At 36.1% G+C, this 21,650-nt stretch overlaps 1 protein-coding gene across 1 annotated transcript in view; it reads left to right on the forward strand.

Moving 5' to 3' along the window:
• ENPP3 (ectonucleotide pyrophosphatase/phosphodiesterase 3) overlaps positions 1-18,152 on the forward strand; it is a gene marked incomplete at its 5' end in the record, with an annotated part of 107,087 nt that extends 88,935 nt beyond the window's left edge. Inside the window, 5 exon segments of the mRNA NM_001133260.1 lie at positions 4,718-4,853; positions 8,474-8,551; positions 9,148-9,280; positions 11,349-11,505; positions 17,878-18,152. Of these exon segments, the coding sequence (NP_001126732.1) occupies positions 4,718-4,853; positions 8,474-8,551; positions 9,148-9,280; positions 11,349-11,505; positions 17,878-18,048 (675 nt within the window). The 3' untranslated portion in view covers positions 18,049-18,152.
• Between the last annotated feature and the right edge of the window lie 3,498 nt (positions 18,153-21,650).

Raw genomic sequence — 21,650 nt, forward strand, 5'->3', positions numbered from 1 at the left:
GGCTGTACATAGATTTTGCTTCTGGGCCTGCTCAGAAGGAAGATATGCACTAGTGTTTCTGTTGCTAGGTGAAAAATTGAAAATAAGAGCAAGAATTGTGATTGTTGTTTAAAATAGGTATTTCAGAATTTAATATGAAATCAAATAACTTTTCTGAGTAGAAATCTAGTGTACTTTGAAAAATGCCTCTCTCTCTCCCTATGTATCTATGTATCTCTCGCTCTCCCTCTCTATTTACCTATCTATAGCTATACGTCTATCTATCTGTCAATCTACACACATATCATTCCATGTTAAAAAGCCTTTTTTCTTGTTTCTAAAGATTATTTTGTGAGTCTTTAAAACAGGGGCATTATTGTGTGTTGCAAACATTTTTGAACTATGAAAAAATTATTTTTCCCTGTAGAAAATAAATCATACAACCAAATAATTAAAAACATACATAGTTACTATCCTTACCGTAAGGCAAAATTGTAACTATCTAATCTTCAAACAAGTAGGTTTTAGCTTGTACATTGAGCCTACAGGTAAGAAGCATCTGTAACTTCAATAGAAATAATTTTATCCTCTGTTCAAATTCTACTTTGTTTCAGTGCCAGACTAAAAGTACAAGTAGCTCCCGTTCCTGTCTATACTCATCATTTACTTCTCCAGAAAGATTTTGAGAACTAAAAAGTTCATATTTTATCTGAGTGTCTGAATTCTATTTATTGCTTTCCTGACTTTCTATTCCGTTGCTTCAAAAATTCCAGGGAACTCTGATAGGATGGCAGGATTGAAGCTGTTTATGTGTGTGGGGTGGTGGTGGTGGTGGTTCACAAAAGCCTTCTTTATTATAGAAAGGACCTTCCTGTACCTCCCCTCCATCCTTCTAATGGGCTGTCTGTTGCATAATCTCACCTGGATAAAGAAGGCCTCATCCTCATTCCTAGTATTGATGCACTTTTATTTGAGGGTTCAAGTTTGGTATGTAAGAAATAAATCTCAAGATTTTCAGTTAGCAGAAAATGTGACTTTTTTTTTAGTACTTTCTGGCTGAAGCTATCCCAGTTCATTTCCCCCAGCCCAAAGTCTAAGCTACTTTGAGAACATGGTAAATATTTTGACCAACTAAGTTGTTTAAGCACAACTTTTACAGCCACAGCCTCATTAAAAATTACAATAAGCTTTCTTCGTTAACATTTTTATAATTTTAACTGTTAAATATAAGCATCTCAATTTCCTTACATTATGGAAAATGCATTTAGGGCTACATTTATATACTGTATATTTCTTCAAGTAAAACTTACTAATGTGAAATGTTTGAGTACAACGATAAAGATGTGTGTTAGGAAATATCAAACTCACAATATACCAGCGGTCTATGGGGCCAACTTGGTCAGCAGTCACCATTCCTTATTCTCTAATTTTACAACATACTTACGTGGCCCTTATACCAAGTAGAGAAACCTGGTCACTCAGAACTGTATACTATGATATGTTTTTGAAAGAATATAAACAAATGCTTTTAGCTTTCCAGACTCTGCCACCTGAAGGAGAGTGAAATAAATGGTGAGAACTCATCCAACACATTTAGCACAAACGTCTTCGTATTTCTTGGTTTACTTCTTGTTTTGGTGGACTATATCACTCAGGAGCTTCCTGAGAAAGAAAAAGGGGAAGATACATTCTTGAGAGTTTTTGTGTCTCAACATGTTTTTACTCTGCCTATACACTTAATTGGTGTTTTAGCTGGTTTCAGAATTTTAGAAATAATTTTTCTTCAAAATTAGTAAGACAGGTCAAGCGCAGTGGCTCAACGCCTGTAATCCCAGCACTTTGGGACGCTGAGTGGATGGATCACCTGAGGTCAGGTGTTTGAGACTAGCCTGGCCAACATGGCAAAACCCTGTTTCTACTAAAAATACAAAAATTAGCAGGGCGTGGTGGCACATGCCTGTAATCCCAGCTACTTGGGAAGCTGAGGCAGGAGAATCAGTTGAACCCAGGAGGCAGAGGTAGCAGCGAGCCAAGATTGTGCCATTGCACTCCAGCCTGGGCCAGAGAGTGAGACACTATCTCAAAAAAATAAAAAATAAAAAAATAAAATTAGACTTCCTGGGCTGATTCTCTAATGTGTTTGAATTTTTCCTATTTTTCCTATCTCTTTGTCTTTAATTCCACCTTTTGAGTCACGTCTGCAACTTCATCCTCTAGATCTTATTGAGTGTTTTCTTTTGGCTGTCATATTTTGAAATCCCAAGAGCTCTTTCTGTTACTTTTTCCCTTTTTAAACATTACCTCTGTTTCTTCTTTATGGATGCCATATATACTCTCAGCTCTCTGAGAAAAGAGTTTTCTTCTGTCTTCCGCATTGTCTCTTTTTCTTCTCCCTTATTCCCCAGTGTCTAGTGGTCCTTGGCTGTCAGCTTCTATTTTAAGAGTTAGGCACTAAACTATATGGCCGGGTCTTTCCAGTGTATAAGCTTCACTATAGGTTGATCAGGAAGAGAACCAGCCATTTTGTTGAGGACTCCAAACTGACAGTATCTAGTTTCCTTTCAGGCTGGTTGTTTTCCAAAGAGAGGATACTTCTAATCTGACTCAGCATATACAATTTTCAGGCTAAATGGGCAATGAGATTGGAGAATCTTATCATTCAGCAATAGAGTTTTATTTAATCTCATTGCTTTCAGTATGGTGCACCTGCTCTTGGCTGTGCCTTGTGTCTTTTAGTTTGATCATCCCTCTGATTTAAACTCTCCAGAGAGTAAACATACTATCTAGCCCTTTTTGCAGACTTTTTCAATCTATCCTCTATTTCCAGCCTTATGCAAACTCCTGTCTTTAGGACTCCAAGTTCTACCCTTCTGGGGTTCTACAGTAGAACTTTCCTGGTGCTTTCCCCAAACATAAGCTCTTGGTAGTCAGTGTTTACTGGTCTACTAAATCAGGTTATTATTTATCTGATTTCTAGCTTCTGAATATTCCCTGTCATCTCTTATGTGTTTTCATTATTACTGTCTTCTTAATGGAATTTTAGAAGGGAGCAAGATAAATGTACGTGTTCAATCAATTTGAGAAATTTTCTAGCTGGAGCTTTGTATTATGTTAGGGAGTACAGTCTCTGCTTTGCTTTCTCTGGACTTTTCTCATCTTCAGCTCCCACTTGTTCTGTACCTCAGCATGGTGCTCTCCTGGCTACAAAGACAGCATACAGTGTATGCTGCCTCTTCCTTTGTGAATTGAACTCAGAGGTTTCAGACAACATAGCTAATTTTGCTTTCAGCACAATGCAGTGAATAAAGGAAGGTCATCCTAATTTAACTTAACCTTTATTTTTTATAAATTATTTCAAGTTTTATTAAGAAAGATATCCATTATGGGCAGTAAAGAGCATACAAATCAAAATATCTGAGAAAAATAAATAGCAAAATGTTCACTTACCCATGATTATATGCTAATCAAAATATGATGACCACATAATATAGTATTACCTTAAATACTCGAGTTAGGCAGCACATTTATAGGATGTCCTCTTGGTAAATAAATTATTGTACTAGTCTTTAAATAGGGCTACAAAGAAATTATTGTTATTTTTTAAGACAGAGTCTCACTCTGTTGCCCAGGCTGGAGTGCAGTGGCACGATCTCAGCTGACTGCAACCTCCACCTCCCAGGTTCAAGCAATTCTCATGCCTCAGCCTCCTGAGTAGCTGGGATTACAGGCACCCACCACCACACCCGACTGATTTTTGTATTTTTAGTAGAGACAGGGTTTCACTATGTTGAACCTCAAACTCTTGACCTCCAGTGATCCGCCCCCTCAACCTTCTAAAGTGCTGGGATTACTGGCATGAGCCACCAAGCCTGGCCTAAGAAATTATTATTATTATTATTATTTTCAGACAGAGTCTCACTTTGTCGCCCAGGCTGGAGTGCAATGGTGTGGTCTCAGCTCACCTCCACCTCCCGGTTCAAGCAATTCTCCTGCCTCAGCCTCCAGAGTAGCTGGGATTACAGGTGCCCGCCACCATACCTAGCTAATTGATGTATTTTTAGTAGAGACGGGGTTTCACCATGTTGGCTAGGCTGGTCTTGAACTGCTGACCTCGTGATCTGCCTGCCTCGGCTTCTCAAAGTGCTGGGATTACAGGCATGAGCCACTGCGCCCGGCCTGGCCTAAGAAATTATTTTTAAAATTCTTATATTTCATGATGAATGAAGCATGGCTGTACATTTATTTATATTCAAAACTAATTTGTTTAGACAACTACACCTTCTTTGAATTAATCTTAGGTTGATAAAAAGTTCTTGAACAGCTGAAGAATAATATATCAATACTTAGTTTATATCAGTATTTTAAAAGTAAATACATTTTACTTTCAATTTTTATTTACAAGTACAATATATATCACCACATAAAAGTTAGATCTTGAAAAGGATTTTAGTTTTTAGGAATAGTTCCCATTATTCCTCTGCTCTCAATTCAGGTTTCACTGTGCAAATATTTTTTTCCAAGGTGTATTTGATTTGGCCTCCCGATGTCCTTAACCAGAAGGGAACCACAGAAAAAAACACTGCTGCAGACATCCATTCCCATTGCTTGCGTAGACCTGATTCACTAAGGAAATAGGAAAAGCTTAAATGAAAAACATTCTAGGGAAGTGACAAACCATATAAGGCAATGGGTGAGCCGCAATTGTGGGCGTAATTTTTTTCTCTCTCTCTTTCAACAGGGAGACACATCGCCTCTTCCTCCCACTGTCCCAGACTGTCTGCGGGCTGATGTCAGGGTTCCTCCTTCTGAGAGCCAAAAATGTTCCTTCTATTTAGCAGACAAGAATATCACCCACGGCTTCCTCTATCCTCCTGGTTAGTAGAACTCTTTTTTAGAGCAGTAGCTTAGAAAGCTCTCATCAGCTGGATGTGGGCATGTGCCTTAAACATATACTCCCCACCAAAACTACCTGCTTGGGTAAGCTAGCTGCCTGAGAGGCTTCCAGTGGTTGTGGCTGGCCAGAGCAGCACAGCGGCTGTAATAAAGACTAAGACATTTTGCAGTGGGACCCACACAGCAGCTCTCATCTGGCCCAGATGTTTAGAGAGTTCGGCAGGTTTAAGTTTAATTTTAAAACTGGAGATTCTTTGCAGAAGGACACAAAAATCTAAAAACCCATTTCTTCTGGCTCCTGCCCAAGCTAAGGTCCGCCTGGAGAATACAGCTGTGCCCGTGAAAAGAAATCAGGCTGAGTGCTCGCTTTGGCAGAACATATACTAAAATTGGAATGATACAGAGAAGATCACCTAATAAAATAAAATAAAAAAAGAAATCAGGCTGGAATTTTGGCCTGTCGCTCATGCTGTAGGGCTAACAGTTTTAAACTGCAGGTGAAGCAGCCAAATGAAATTTAAGTTTTTGTTGTTGTTGTTGTTGTTTTCAGAAAGGATCTCTCTTGGGAACCTGCCAAAGCTAGTGTGATTTTCCTAAAACTCAAGCCACTTCCCTGTGCAACAGGAAACGTCATTTTTATTAACTTGCCTATGAGATTTTCAACAATTTCACCTTCTTAGAGATTTGTAATTTAAAGGTTCTGAAATGGATAATGGGCAAAAAGGCTTAATGAAAGCAAGTAGCGTTATCAATTTAAAACTCCTGAGTTAGGATAAATAAACTGATAAATTTTGTGTATCTAGATACAATCAGGAGTACCAAATTTATGTAAGCCCTGTGATAAACATTAAAAATTTGCAACAGGCTGGTAGCGGTGGCTCACGCCTGTAATCCCAGCACTTTGGGAGGCCAAAGTGGGTGGATCACCTGAGATCAGGAGTTCGAGACTAGCCTGGCCAACATGGTGAAACCCTGTCCTGTCTCTATTAAAAATAGAAAAATTAGCTGGGTTTGCTGGTGCGCACCTGTAATACCAGCTATTCAGGAGGCTGAGGAATGAGAATGGCTTGAACCTGGTAGGCGGAGGTGCAGTGGGCCGAGATTGAGCCACTGACTCCAGCCTGGGTGACAGAGTGAGACTCTGTCTCAAAAAAAAAAAAACTTGCAACATTTTATTAATAAAATATTTGAAATTGGTGTATAAAACTGTATCTGTTAGGCCATAAGATATTAGTTAATATATCAATGTTTGCGAGACAAGGAATAAAATTAATAATTAAACAACTTGTCTCAAAAAATTAAGGATACGGCCAGACACGGTGGCTCATGGTCATAATCCCAGCACTTTGGAAGGTCGAGGCAGGAGGATCACAGGCTCAAGAGTTTGAGACCAGCCTGGGCAACATAGTGAGATCTTGTCAGTTAAAAAAAAAAAAAATTAAGGATAAAATGAAACTCTCTTCTAACTCTCCAGTATAAATTCCAATTATTTGTTAAAAATAGAAGTTCTATTACTAGCAGGTTCTTATTTTCCTCTAAAACAGAGGTAATGTTATGTTGATTGACTTTCCAACTTTCAGGGCTTAGTTAAAAAGGTAGAAGAGGCTTTTTGTGGAGTCTGAGAACTACAAACACTATATGAAATCTTAAGAAAAAAGAGCTACTTGTTTCTTCTTGTCTTTTGGTGTCTACTTATTGGCCTCTTATTGAATAATTAGTTACCCAGGCAGGATGGTGCACTCCTGTAATCCCACCTACTCGGGAGGCTGAGGCAGGAGGATCGCTTGAGTCCAGGAGTTTGAGATCAGCCTGGGCAAAATGAACAGACTCTGCCTCAATAGTAATTAAAAAACAGAATTAGTTAAGATATCCAAGTACAGTTTAAGTATAAAAAGTACTAGAATAGAAAATTCATATAAGTGGAATTGTGCACTATTTGTGTTTCTGTGACTGCCTTATTTCATTCAATGTCCTCAAGTTTCATTCATGTTCTTATATATTACAGAATCTAAAATAGTCAAATTCATAGAATCAGAGAGTGAAATGGTGGTTGCTGGGGGCTGGGGGAGGGAGAAATGGGGAGTTCCTAATTAATGGGCGTAAAGTTTCAGTTAAGCAAGACAAATAAGCTCTGGGGATCTTCTGTACAGTATTGTACCTAGAGTCAACAGTACTGTACTATACACTTAAAAAATTGTTAACAGAGTAGATCTCATGTTAAGTGTTCTTACCAAAATGAAATCAAATGAAAAAGGATTTGAATAAACATTTACAGGTTTGCAGCTTTTAATCCTCACAATAATTCTATGAGATAGATGCCATGAGACAAATGAAGCACAGAGGGATGCAGCACTTTGCCCGAGGAGTGCAGCTGTGAGCAGCGGAGCTGGGGTTCCCACCCGGGCTGTCTGCTTCCAGAGCACACTCGCTGAACACTCACTGTGCTAGACAGCACAGCCATAAATCCTCAGAGCCCGTGATTTGTGGTGTTCCCTTCAGCAGTCTCTATTAGTCAGTTCTCATACTGCTAATAAAGGCATACCCGAGACTGGATAATTTATAAAGAAAAGGGGTTTAATGGACTCACAGTTCCACATGGCTGGCGATGCCTCACAATCATTAGGGAAGACAAAGGAAGAGCAAAGAGATATCTCACATGGCTGCAGGCAAGAGACAGCGTGTGCAGGGGAACTCCCCTTTATAAAACCATCAGATCTCGTGAGACTTATTCACTATCACGAGAAGGGCATGGGAAAGACCTGCCCCCATGATTCAATTACCTCCCACAGGGTCCCTCCCACAACACGTGGGAATTATAAGAGCTACAATTCAAGATGAGATTGGGGGGGACACAGCCAAACCATATCAGTCTCTATCAAGTAAAAACTCATTTTCTTCAGAAAATTTTATTTCGGAAGACAGCTATCTATAATAACATTATTATTTTGTGCACATCCAATAACCACGCATTTATATCTGGCATTCTGTTTGTTTCCTAGGGCTGCTGAAACAAATTACCAAAAAAGGTTGACTTAAAACAAAAATGTATTATCTCACAGTTCTGGAGGTCAGAAGGCTAAAGTCAAGGTGTTGACGGTCATGCTCTTTTTGAAGGCTCTAGGGGAAATCCTTCCTTGTCTCTCCCAGCTTCTGGTGGCTCCAGGCATTGCTTAGCGTGTACCAGTATCACTCAAATCTCTGCCTCCATCTTCACAAGACCTTCTCCCCTGTGTTTGTCCTCTTCCCAAATCTCCTTCTCCTTATTAAGACACTAGTCACTGGATTTACAGTCCACCCTAAATCCAGGATAATCTCATCTAGAGACTCCTAGCTACATCTGCAAAGACCTATTTCCAAATAAGTTTATATTCACAGGGATGAAAAGAATGGTTAGGACTTGGATGTATCTTTTTTGGATCACACTTCAACCCACTACAGGCATAAAACTGCCTGCATTATTAACGACCTCTGTTAGAAAGTACTACTTCTATGCTTTGACTGTTAATAAATTTATATTAATATGTAATAGTAATAGGCCTATTGTGCAGTATGTCATATTTTCTCTTATAGCTAGATCTAATAAGATCCATTTGTTTTGCAGCCAGCAATAGAACATCAGATAGCCAATATGATGCTTTAATTACGAGCAATTTGGTACCTATGTATGAAGAATTCACAAGTAAGTATGAATTTAGAGTATTAATTTTAAAATAGTTAAGTGACTCCTTGAACTTCCAAACTAAACACATTTTTTTAATTGCAATTTTTTCCTGATATTAAGGGTCATTTTTTTCTAATGGTTTAAATATAGGTACAGGAAGGATCCCTTACATAGTTTTTTTTCAGCTTACATTGACTTTGAGTGACTTGTTGCTAGAATTCTGATAATTTGTTTTTAACCCTTAATTTGATTACTGCCGTTCACTAAAAGTAAATGAAAGGTAAATGTTCATTCCCAGAGTAATAATTAATAAGGCAACATGTGTGTTCTGATCATTTTTAACACTCGCTGTCCCATAAGCAACTCAGCCCTAGGGAGAAATTTGAAGGCATATTTAACTGTAATTTCAAGATGATAACTACAACAAGAAAAAGCTATCATCAATGTGGCTGTTTATTTTTGCTTGTGAAGCCTATTCTGGAGAATTACCCAATCATCACTGGCAATTACTAAAGCAGAATTTCATGCTATTTAAATGTACTTGTCTATAATAGAAAATATTGTCATATTTGACTGAAGTGGACATTTTAAACACTTTATGATTTTATTTTTAGAAATGTGGGACTACTTCCACAGTGTTCTTCTTATAAAACATGCCACAGAAAGAAATGGAGTAAATGTGGTTAGTGGACCAATATTTGATTATAATTATGATGGCCATTTTGATGCTCCAGATGAAATTACCAAGTAAGCGATTTGACTTTTTGATTTATCAATAGGGTCTCATGAGGGGAAATTCCAATATTTTAAGTAAAGCTCAGTATTTTAAATATTACATAATAACATTCATAGACAAATGTTATTTTTGACTATTTTCAATCTAGTCTATCTAAATATTTACGAAAAAACTTATGTTGCAAAAAATTTAAACTAATGGGCAAAGAAAACACTTCCTGGAAAAGTTTAGCATAGCAAAAATTTTATTTGGAAAATTGCTGAATTAATGGGCAAAGATAACATGAAATTTCGTAAAGGCTAAGGAGGTAGACAAAACTTGATGTACTATCAATGAATATAAAACCAATCCAACAATAAATGAAAAAAAAAGTCGAGTAAAGGCTAAGGTAAATTTTACAAGAATAGTGAAAAGTCAAGTAAAGACTAAGGTAAATTTTACAAGAATAGTGAACAATTCATAAAAGCATTTCCCAGGAGACAGTGTAGGTAAATTTCATGCAGAGAACTAGTCCTAACTAAACTGTATATTTTAGTACTAAGCCTGGTCATAACAGGTTGCTAAGAATTAGTTTTGAATGCAGAGCACAGTAATAGAGTTTTAGAGAAGTTTCACCTACCATTTCTCTTTATTATCAAAACATATGAAGGACCAAACTAAATAATTGTACTGTCTAAGCCTAGATTATGTAAAGCAATGATTTCTACCTATACCTTCTGATAAAGTAACATTTATGACTACTAAGTGTGTGGCCTTTTTCTATTTTGTTCACCATGTCCTTATTTCGGTGTTGAATGAATACTGAATCAATATTTCAGTATTGACTCTACCTTTCACAATTTATTAATTCTAATAATTCTAACTTTGACCGCATTTTACTATATGCTAGGTACTTTTTAAAGAACTCACATATACATCAGTTAAACTGCAAAGATACCCTAGTTAGGTTCCATTAGCCCCCAGTTAGAGTTAAGGAAACTGAGGTTAAACAACTTATCTAAATTCTGCAACTAATAAGTGGTAAAGCCAGAATATGAACCCGGGCAGCCTGACTCTGAGTCCATGTTCTAAATCACAGTAATACATTTCTATTTATACCAGCTTGTATTCCTTTGGTGGAGTCAGATTTTGCACCTAAAACTTTTGAAAGCACTTCCATGTTCATTATCTGAAACCGAAGTACTGTCACATCAGTTGTATGGATTTATCCCCATGTCTACAGTGTGAAGTTGATAGCACAGAATCACTTCCTTGGAAAGCTGAGGAAACTCGGTAAATGATAGAATTAGAGGATGAGTGAAAGTCCAAACATTTTGTGGAAGTGCACAGCTGGAGGTGGAATCTGGGCTTCTTCATTCTCAGCTTCTGCTGTATTAGTAAACACTACCGTGAAGTATGAAGTCAACAAAACGAGGAAATGCAGGAGGCAGAATATCATGCTCTGCTTTTTTTTTTTTTTTTTTTTTTTTTTTTGTATTCTAACATTTTTTCATGTTAGAATGACCAAGCTTGGACTTCTACTGTAATCTCTATTTTGGCTGATGGGAGTAAAATATATGTAAGACTTTGTGCTTTTTATTTATTACTTTCTTTTACTGTATCTTTACTTTGACATTTCTTTAAAACTATATAAAGACATTTATTGGCCTGGTGCAGTGGCTTACGCCTGTCTTGCCAACACATTGAGATGCTGAGGTGGGAAGATCATTTGAGCCCAGGAGTTTAAGACCAGCTGGGGCAACAAAGTGAGAACCCATCTCTATTAAAAAAAAAAAAAATCCAAAGTACCATTAGAAGTAAATATATATATGTGTGTGTGTGTCTTTACATAGTTTTTTTCATATACATATTTACATATTTATACCAGCTTGTATTTGTTTGGTGGAGTCAGATTTTGCACTTAAAACTTTGTATGTAAGTTATTTAAAAAGTACCTAGCATATAGTAAAATGCTGTCAAACTTAGAATTATAAGAATTATTATTTTACATATATATGAAAAAACTATGTAAACACACTTATCAACTTTAGAAGCAAAAGTATAATAACATCAAAACATGTTTTCAATTATGTTTGTAAGACATTTAGCCAACACTGATGTTCCCATCCCAACACACTACTTTGTGGTGCTGACCAGTTGTAAAAACAAGAGCCACACACCGGAAAATTGCCCTGGGTGGCTGGACGTCCTACCGTTTATCATCCCTCACCGACCTACAAACATGGAGAGCTGTCCTGTGAGTATGCTTTGGGAGGGTCCAGGACTCGAGAAAATGAGTCAGAGCTCATTTGGGCTCTCATAAAAGTGGCTCTGACTAAAACATATTTTTTTTAGGTGTTTCATGGGAAAAGTTGTAATACAAATTACTTCATTTTTAGGCTTTTCCTTAGACTATTGATCTCTATGTAATTAATATCAATTTAAACATATATCTGCATAGTTGAACGTATGTATACCTCATGTATTTTATTTATATATGTTTTATTCACATTCACTAATAATGAAAGAGGTGAAATCTTGTTAATCTCTTTTTTCTTTTTTTATTTATAACATGACAATTGTATGTATTTATGAAGATAGCGTGATGTTTGAATGCATGCAGACTTTGTATAATGATCAAATCAGGATAATTAACGTATCTACCATTTTAAACATTTATTTCTTTGTGGTAATAACACTCAAAGTCCTCTCTTCTAGCTATCTTGAAATATACAATACGTTGTTATTAACCACAGCCACTCTACTGTGTAATAGAACCACCAGAACATATTTTTATTCTGGCCACAAAGTTCTTGGCAATGTTAGCACTAAATTAATGTTTCTGAATGAGTATGTACATGTAAAAATTCCATCAACTTGAACCATGAGGTGTGAAATTGATTATACACACACACAAACACACACACACAGTTCAAGTAACATTCTTTTTTTAAACATCATTTATTAGGCTACCTCAAAATCCTTTTTGGATCAAGGCAGATTATATGAAGTAGTTAATTCGACTTGCATATAAATTCCTTATAGAAAAAATATGTATCCTGGAACTTCGGTTTTACTGAAGTCATTCAACAAATATATTGAGTACCTATTAAGCACATAGTATCATGATGGAAACTCTTTAGAATGCACAAAGCAGGAACACATTGTCCCTGCTTTTAAAGAGTTCATATACAACTTCAATTTATATATGAGATATAGGCACACAATTTAGTCAGTCAATAATACAATAATTATTCTAAAAACTAAAAAGTAAAAGAGGTTGCAAAGTTGGGATCAATTGACAATTAATGTTAAAAGGATTTGATATTTGAAATTAAAATCACATTTGGCCGGAATGATCAATAAAGATTTCATAAAATAAGGTGTAAGTAGGGCTGTGCCCTGAAGGATGGATAGAATTTGAGTATATTGAGAAGACTACGAAGGGTCTTCCATGGAGGGTGGGTATGAAGAATGAAGAGGATTTAGTAACTGATTGGATACAAGAGCCCCCACCCCAAAAGGAAACTCAAAGATGGATCAGATTTGAATGTTAGTAATTAGGAAAAAGGCAGAAAGAGGAAAGTTAGGAATGAGAACTTTTTGGCAGGTAGATAGGATAAGCTAAGGATAGGCATTTTAAGTTTGTGGAAATGGGCATTGATGTGGAAAGTCCCATAGGCAATTAGAGCCTGAGAATTAAAACTTGGGATCTAGGCCAGATTGGGATTCATCTATATTCTTTCAGGTGTTCAACACATGAGTGCCTTCACCATGCTGTGCACTATAGGAGGCACTCACAATTAGAAATCCAGTAAAATATTAGAAGAAAGAGATAAGTGATGTAAGAGAGGGACAGATAAACTGCTGTAGTAGTATTTCAAAGGAGAATTACTTCCTGACAGGGAAGGTGACATTTCAGTTGGGTCATGTAGATACGATTTTACTTGAGTATTTAAATTGTCTAAAGAAGGTGGCCAAGTTTAGAGGCTGAATAGTGAGCCACTCACTATTCTTAAAATGAGGAAGAAGAGTTTCTAAACAGGAAACTATCAGATGTTGTTGAATTGAATCCCTTCCTACTTTTCCTGTCAGCATTTTATTTGGTTGAGACAAGGGTAAGCCATTATTCTTTACTTCCTTTTCTAATGACAGACATCAATGACTGATACGGTGTGTTACTCTTTACCATGAAATCTGGATTAAACAGTTCGTTATTACAGAGGTTCTAGGTAGATATGATGGAGTGATTACAATGAGTACACAAAGAAAAAAATATTTGCTATCCCTGGTCTGGGCCCTTTTGACCTTCTATTAGGACTCTTGAAAATGAATCTTAAGTAGATTTGTGGTCTCCTCTCCTCTTCTCATTTGTCAGTGTGTACAACTACCAACTTACTCATCTTAAAATTTAGTTTATATTTTGTCATAGCCTCTCACCCCAAAACTTTTGATTATCCTGAACAACAACAACAACAACAAAAAATACAAAGAAACAAACAAAAACAACTTGCAGCCTGTACTTAAGTCTCTTCACAGTTTACCCTCAGTTGACCTTACAGGCTTATGTTCCAGGCCAATTAGAGTCCTTGAAATTACTTGAACACATCTTGAGTTTGCTTAGCTCATCACTGTTGCCTGTGTTCTTCTCTCCTCTAGAATTCCATTCTTTTCCATCTGCTAAAAATTCCACCTGGGCGTCAAGGTAAAGTGCAAATAATATGAAGCTTTCCTTGATTATTCAAAGTAGAAGTGATCTCTCCAAAGTTAATACAGCATCATCTCTGTCAAATAGGACATCATCAGTAATAAATTGGACATATCCAAGATTTTGAGGAATTTGCAGTATAGTAATAAGAATGTGACATCTATATAGATAATTATAAGACAAAATGCAATGAGTATAAAGCAAACTTAAGCCAAGCTATGATTACAAAAGAGATTGCAAAGTTAATAAGAGTAGCTGTCAATTAGATATGGGGAAGGGAAAGGCAAGATGAGAGAGAGGCAAAGATAACTAAAAATCCAGGGCATGACTCACCAGGAAATGTATACGATAGATAATCTTTTATTTGAGAAGGATGGATTTGCTCTTGGTGGTCTTCAGTTTGACAGACTAGTTGAATATTTAGGAGGATATATGAGAAATAGTATAAAACAGAACTTAAATGCATGGATTTTGGAGTTGGACCTCCTGGGTTCAGTGAATGACTTGGTTTCTTTGGGCAAATATGTTAGTTTCCTCACCTATTGTATCTAAGAAGTATAAAATATTCACCTCCTTTTATGAAGTTTGTAAAGATTAAACAAAATAGTCTATGTAAAACCCTAAGACTTCCCAATATAAAAAAATGGTGGCTATTATAAAGGAATCATATCTTATGATGAAGTTACATTCTAAAGTCGACAGAGGCCAGGCGCAGTGGCTCACCTGTAATCACAGCACTTTGGGAGGCTGAGGCAGGCACATCACCTGAGGTCAGGAGGTCGAGACCAGCCTGGCGAACATGGTGAGACCCCATCTCTACTAAAAATACAAAAATTAGCCAGGTGTGATGGTGCATGCCTGTCATCCCAGCTACTTGGGAGGCTGAGGCAGGAGAATTTCTTGAAACTGGGAAGTAGAGGTTGCAGTGAGTGGAGATCGCGCCACTGCACTCCAGCCTGGGCAACAGAACAAGACTCTGTCTCAAAATAAAATAAAGTCAATAGAGAGTGAAATTGAATCTCCTATACGCAAATCATCCAGAAAGTGTAGTACCTTCACAAACTGTTTCTTAGTAAGTCTAAACCAGCCAATATTTCCAATAGCATTTGGATAGGTAATTGTGCTTTGATGCACCTGATAAAATAGATGGCTTGCTTTAAGCATTGCATTGTATGAAAACTCTGTATTTTAAATATTTGAATTACACAATGTACAGAAGTAACTCCTACTATTAAGAGGTTCGAGGGAACTGAGATCAAGCTACAGGAATGATAGATTCACAATTTTATCCCACACTTGGTGTAAGGAATTAGATCATATTTCCTTATTTATTTTGTCCTTTCCTTGTTCCTTTCATCTTTTCTTCCCTCCTTTTTCCTTTTCCCTCATCCTGTCATCTTTGTACTGTAAAATTCTGTCAGATAATTGAGAATGTAGCCATGAGTCCAAGTGACTTTCATTGTAAGTTACTCAGCAGATACAGAGAATTTAGGTATGGAACTTGGAGGAGAAATCAGAACTGCAGATCTAGATTTGGGATTAAATCATGGATGTGAAATACAATTGCCAAAGGGGAGAAAGTGGAAAGAAAAGATCCCAAATCAAATTGAGGAAAATATCTATGCTTCCAGGAAGTATAGTCATCTGAGGAAACAGAAGGTATTATCAAGGAAGTAAACAGTAGAGCTATGGATAACAAAGGAGGAACTTCAGAAGCCTGGGGTAGTTAACTAATTGAAAAGCCTGAGGACAACCCATTCAGTGAGGTCCTCATTGACAGAGTAGTCGCATTAGCATGATAACAGCAATCACCAGACTGTAAGTGGCTAAGGAGAGAGAATAAGAACGTGGATAGGGCAGAAAAATGCTGAAATCAATATTGTCTCAAAAAATGAGTTGTATTTTGGGGATATACAATACTCTTAATTCTGTAACAGGTCATTTATACACACACACACACACACACACACATATATAAATATCAAAGTATATTTAAATATAGCTCATAAAACTGTATAGCCTATTCTGTTGGCATGGACTGGTGCAGTTAGAGCAGTTGTCTACAGCTGGCTTCTGTTCAGATTAGTTGGTGCAAGTGACTTACTCAGGTTAAATAGCTTAAGTATCATCTCTGCGTAAGTATAGTTTTGTGTTATGCTTTGTGGTCATTTCCCTGCAAATTTAAAAGAGGGAAGACTGTCAGGTGCTGGGTAAACATTTAGTTGGATGGATGCCAAGTAAGTCAGGAGAGAGTAGAGTCATATAAACTAAATGGGAGAAAATGTTGTGGAAAAAAAAGTGATCAAAGATATTAGGTGCTACTGAAATGTGTAATAGTAAAGGCAGAAGAGAAAGACTTCGAATTAGATTCCCATTGAAAGAAAGAACTCAAACTAACATAGTGCATTTTTTTTTTTGAAATATGAGCTCGCATTGTGAATCTGACACAAGTGCTTTAGAGGTTAGGAACAAAAAGTATTTCCTCTTACACTTCTCTGGCTCAGATAGTGGCTATCTGTATTAAGCCTGCATACTTAAACAAGTAAACCACTGCATCGAAGTCAAATGAGAATCATGAAAACACAGTAATCTGATTAAACAAACTTTGAAACTTTCTTATTATGTGAAAAGTTAACTGAAATTTAGCAATATCATATGAATACCAGAAAATTATTCTTTATAATAAAGAATAAAGAATGTCATAGAAACCCATGTTTCTAAATTATTGAACTAACTTTCATATTGTAAAAAAAATCCAAAATAAAACCGTCAAGAAATAACTGAAAAGATGCACAAATATAACAATAGTCAGCATAATAAAATATAAACAGGCATAAAACACTATTTTACACCCATGGTTTGGCAAAGATGTGGGGAAACGGGAATTATCTTTCACTGCCTATAGAACTGTAAATTGGTATGAAGACTTTGAGGAGTGCTAGGTTTAATATCTGATAAAGTTAAAATTGAATGTACTTGGCCGGGTGCAGTGGCTCATGCCTGTAATCCCAGCACTTTGGGAGGCCAAGGTGGGTGGATCACCTGAGATCAGGAGTTTAAGACCAGCCTGGCCAACATGGCAAAACCCCATCTCTACTAAAACTATTTAAAAATTAGCTGGGTGTGGTGGCGGGTGCCTGTAATCCCAGCTACTTGGGAAGCTGAGGCTGGAGTGCAGTGAGCCGAGATCACACCATTGCACTCCAGCCTGGGTGACAGAGTGACAATGTCAAAAAAAAAAAAAATTGAATGTACTCTATGGCCCAACAATTTTATTAATATATCCTAGAAACTCATGTTCTTGAACACAGGAGGCATATACCAAGTTATTTATTATAGCATTATTTATAGTAACAAAAATTTTATCAATATGTAATGAAAAATTTAATTGTTCTGCATTTAAATGAGGAAATATCACAAACCACAGCTAAGAACAAGTCACTTAACAAGACCTAGATATATCACTATGGATTACAAACGTTAATACCGACCAAAATAAATTGTAGAATACCACTTATAATATTAACATAAGTTTAAAAACTCATCAGTACTACATATTGTATAGTGATGTACAGTAAAAGTTTGAAAAAACAGACTGGATTCACCCTGATATAAAGATGTTTAGTTCTGAACAGAGGAGCCCTGGGGACTTAACTTCATCTGCAATATTTAATTTCATTAAAAAATTTATATCTGAAGTAAACATAAAAATGGATAAATTTTGACTACAGTGTTCTATGTTAGTTATAGTATACTTTGTACTTTTGTTTTCTTTTTAAAAACTAAATTTAGCTGTATCAAATTAAGATTTAAGGAGGTAAAAATCATCAGCAAAAAGACAACTTCTAAGCAATAAAAATATTTCTGTTCATGAAAAATACTGCCTTGTGAAAAAAAAAGTGTTGTGCTTTTCTTTTTCAGGAAGGTAAACCGGAAGCTCTTTGGGTTGAAGAAAGATTTACAGCTCACATTGCCCGGGTCCGTGATGTAGAACTTCTCACTGGGCTTGACTTCTATCAGGAAAAAGTGCAGCCTGTCTCTGAAATTTTGCAACTAAAAACATATTTACCAACATTTGAAACCACTATTTAACTTAATAATGTCTACTTAATGTATAATTTACTGTATAAAGTAATTTTGGCAAAATGTAAATGATTTTTTCGGAGAATTGTAAAATAAAGTTTTCTATTTTTCCTTAAGTCCCCTAAAAGCCATAATTTTTATTATTCCCTTTTCTCTATTTTCATTTCTATGAATATGTATTATTTTAAAGTTATATTTTTCACACAGAGATGATGCTATATTACACCTTCCCTTTTTTGTTGGTTTCTTAAACTCTAATCTCATGACAGATTATACCTTCCTTATTACTTGTTTTATCTTACTCAGAATCTTTGAATATATTTTTCTGCCCAGAATTATTTAAACAAAAGGGAGAACAAAAGAAGTATGTCTCACTTGGGAACTGAATCAACTCTAAATCAGTTTTGTCACAAAACTTTTTGTATTTGACTGGCAATGCTGTTAAAATTAAAAATGCACAGAACTTTTACGCTGTTAATTTCACCTGTAAAAACTGTCCCAACAGATGTGCTTGGCACAAATGCATGAAAATGACATCTTTTATGATAGCAAAAACCAGAAAACAACCTCTAAAAGACTGGTTAAACAAATTATGGAATTTGTTTAAACAAATATTGTTCCATCTCTATAAAGACAGAAGTAGATCTATATATATCTTGAATGTATCACTATTATTAAGTGAGAAAGCAAGTGGTAGAACAATGTGCGTAGTCTACTGTCATTTTTCAGGGGTCGGCAAACTTTTCCATAAGGAACTAGATGGTAAATTTTTTAGGCCATACAGTCTCTCTTAAAACTACTTACTCTGCTGTGGCATCAAGAAAGCAGCCATAGATGATACAAAAAAGGAGTAAGAGTTGTTGTTCTATTAGTCTGCTTTCACATGGCTATAAAGAAATACCTGAGACTGGGTAGTTTATAAAGAAAAGAGGTTTAATTGATTCACAGTTTCGCATGGCTGGGGAAGCCTCAGGAAACTTACAATCATGGCAGAAGGAGAAGGGGAAGCAAGCACTTTCTTCACAAGGCGAGAGGACGGAGTGAGTGTGAGCAGATAAAATGCCAGACACTTATAAAACAATCAGATCTCATGAGAACTCACTCACTATTAGAGAACAGCATGGGGAAAACTGCCCGCATGATCCAAACACTTCCCTCCCTTGGCATGTGGGGATTACAATTCGAGATGAGATTTGGGTGGGGACACAGATCCAAACCATATCACCTATGTTCCAATAAAACTTTATTTACAAAAACAAGTGGAGGGCTAGATTGGGTCCCTGAGCTGTAGTTTGTCAGCCCGTTTCATATAATAAAATCTGGGCTGGGGGAAGCAGAAATTAATAGAAAAAAAGATAACGTTTTTATTTTTTGCTCTTTGTACTGCCTAAAGTTTTTTTTTTTTTTAACTCCTATATGTATTTCTTTAATTTTCAAAATAGAGTTATGAACCAAAGAGATCCCAGCAATTATTTCAGGGTCAATACTATTGGTCAGATTTTGGGGTTGCTAGACTGGCAATTTTCCAGATATTTCTCTGATATAAAGATAAGTTCATCCAGGGACACAGGCTTTGTAGCTAATGAAAAATCTTGTGACCTGAACTTCAAGGAAAACAAATTCAATTGCTTTCTATTTCTATTAGAATTTCAACTGAATTATGGTTATTAATTACAACCAGTTAAGATGTTAGTTTACTCCCACTGGATTTTTTTTAACATAGTTTCTTCACATGCAGAATTTAGGTAAAAAATGTATGCAGTGCAAAATGTGCAATACAGAGAGGCTGCAAGTTAAGACACAAATAGGAAATTATTTCCGGATACATAGCAACAATGTTAATACTCTTCATATAGAGACAATTTTTCCAATCAATGTTCTCCTGTCCCACCATGGCCTGGAAACTAAATAAGATCACCTGGAATTTGGAACTCACAATAGGAAGACAAATGGTGGGTGTTTACAACCCTGAACTGAGTTTAATAACCCTGGATTTCCTCATTACTTCTGAGTTGGTCTGACAGTGGCTAAAAAAGAGAAAAATTAAAACTGTATATATTTTTTGAGATGGAGTTTCATTCTGTCACCAGGCTGGAGTGCAGTGGCACGATCTCAGCTCACTGCAACCTCCACCTCCCATATTCAAGTGATTCTCTTGCCTCAGCCTCCCGAGTAGCTGGGACTACAGGTCCCCGCAACCACACCCGGCTAATAAAATTTCATTTTTTACACAGAGATTGTGCAATATTATACCTTCCTTTTGTATATTCATTACTCCATTAAAAAATACGTATATGTAAAGCCATTTTGAATGAATGAATACCAGTGATTTAATGGATCATGAAATTATAGAGGATTTGGTGTATCTACTTAATAATTTTCAGTATGTAGCCTATATTTACAATGAACTTGTTTTATTTTTAAAAATCTGAAAATGTAAACAATAAAGTTAGTTACACTTTAAAATATTATTTAGAAAGGATTTTATATGTATACAAAGTTTGCAAGAATGGTATAGGCTGGGCACTGTGGCTCACACCTGTAATCCTAGCACATTTGGGAGGCTGAAGTGGGCAAATTACTTGAGATCAGGAGTTCAAGACCAGCCTGGGCAACATAGTGAGACCCTGTTTCTATTAAAAAAAGAATAGTGTAAAGAACTCTTTATAACCCTTACCCAGCTACATCAAGTAACATTCTCAGTATGTACATTTATATATAGTTTTATTTTTCCTACTGTACTTCTGAGAGTACATTGTAGTCATAATGACTACACCTGAATAGTGTGCAAAGATCAAGGACATTAACTCACAGTAAGTTTAATGTTGGTACAATGCTATAAATAATCTAATTTATGAACCTATCAATTTTTTTCATATTTTCAACAATTCTTTAATGATATTTTCTCTTTTGGTCTAGGATCTGAAAAATAATCATTCATTGTATTACTTTTTTCTCTTTGGTCTCTTATAATGTGCAACAATTTCTCAGCATTTAACAAATAATGTTGATACTTTTGAGGAGTCCAGGTCATTTATTTTGTAGACCGTCCGTCCCTCAACTGGGTTTGTCTGGCATTTCCAGATGACTGGATTAACACAGTGCATTTTTGGCAGGGACATTACATTAGTGACATTTGTCCTCAGTCCTTCATATTTGGAAGCACATGATGTTCATTTGTGCCATCATTAATCCATGCCAGATTTCATCAGTTGGTGATGTTAGTGTTCATAAGTTTCTCTTCTGTAAAGACAGTATTTTTCCCTTAATAATTTATAAGTTATTTGTAGAAGGATATTGAGACCCTACACATAACCTGTTTCTCGTTAAATTTTTACCCAACAGCTTCAGTATCCGTTAATAATCTTTCCCTGATTCAATTTTTACGATGATAGTTGCGAAGGGAGTGATTCTTAAAAACTCCATTATTTTACGTTTATTAGCATTCTACTATAAGCAAAAGTGTTCTCATTTATTTTGTTATTTATTTATTATTGTTTGTACAGACTCATTTTTTTTATTCCAACAGATTAGAATACATTAAGATCATTACTTATGTCAGTACTCAAATTGTCCCAGAGTTGGCCAACAGGAGCTTCTTTAAGTGGGGT

This window comes from Pongo abelii, chromosome 5, assembly GCF_028885655.2.
Source record: "Pongo abelii isolate AG06213 chromosome 5, NHGRI_mPonAbe1-v2.0_pri, whole genome shotgun sequence".
In the NCBI taxonomy this organism is placed as follows: Eukaryota; Metazoa; Chordata; class Mammalia; order Primates; family Hominidae; genus Pongo; species Pongo abelii.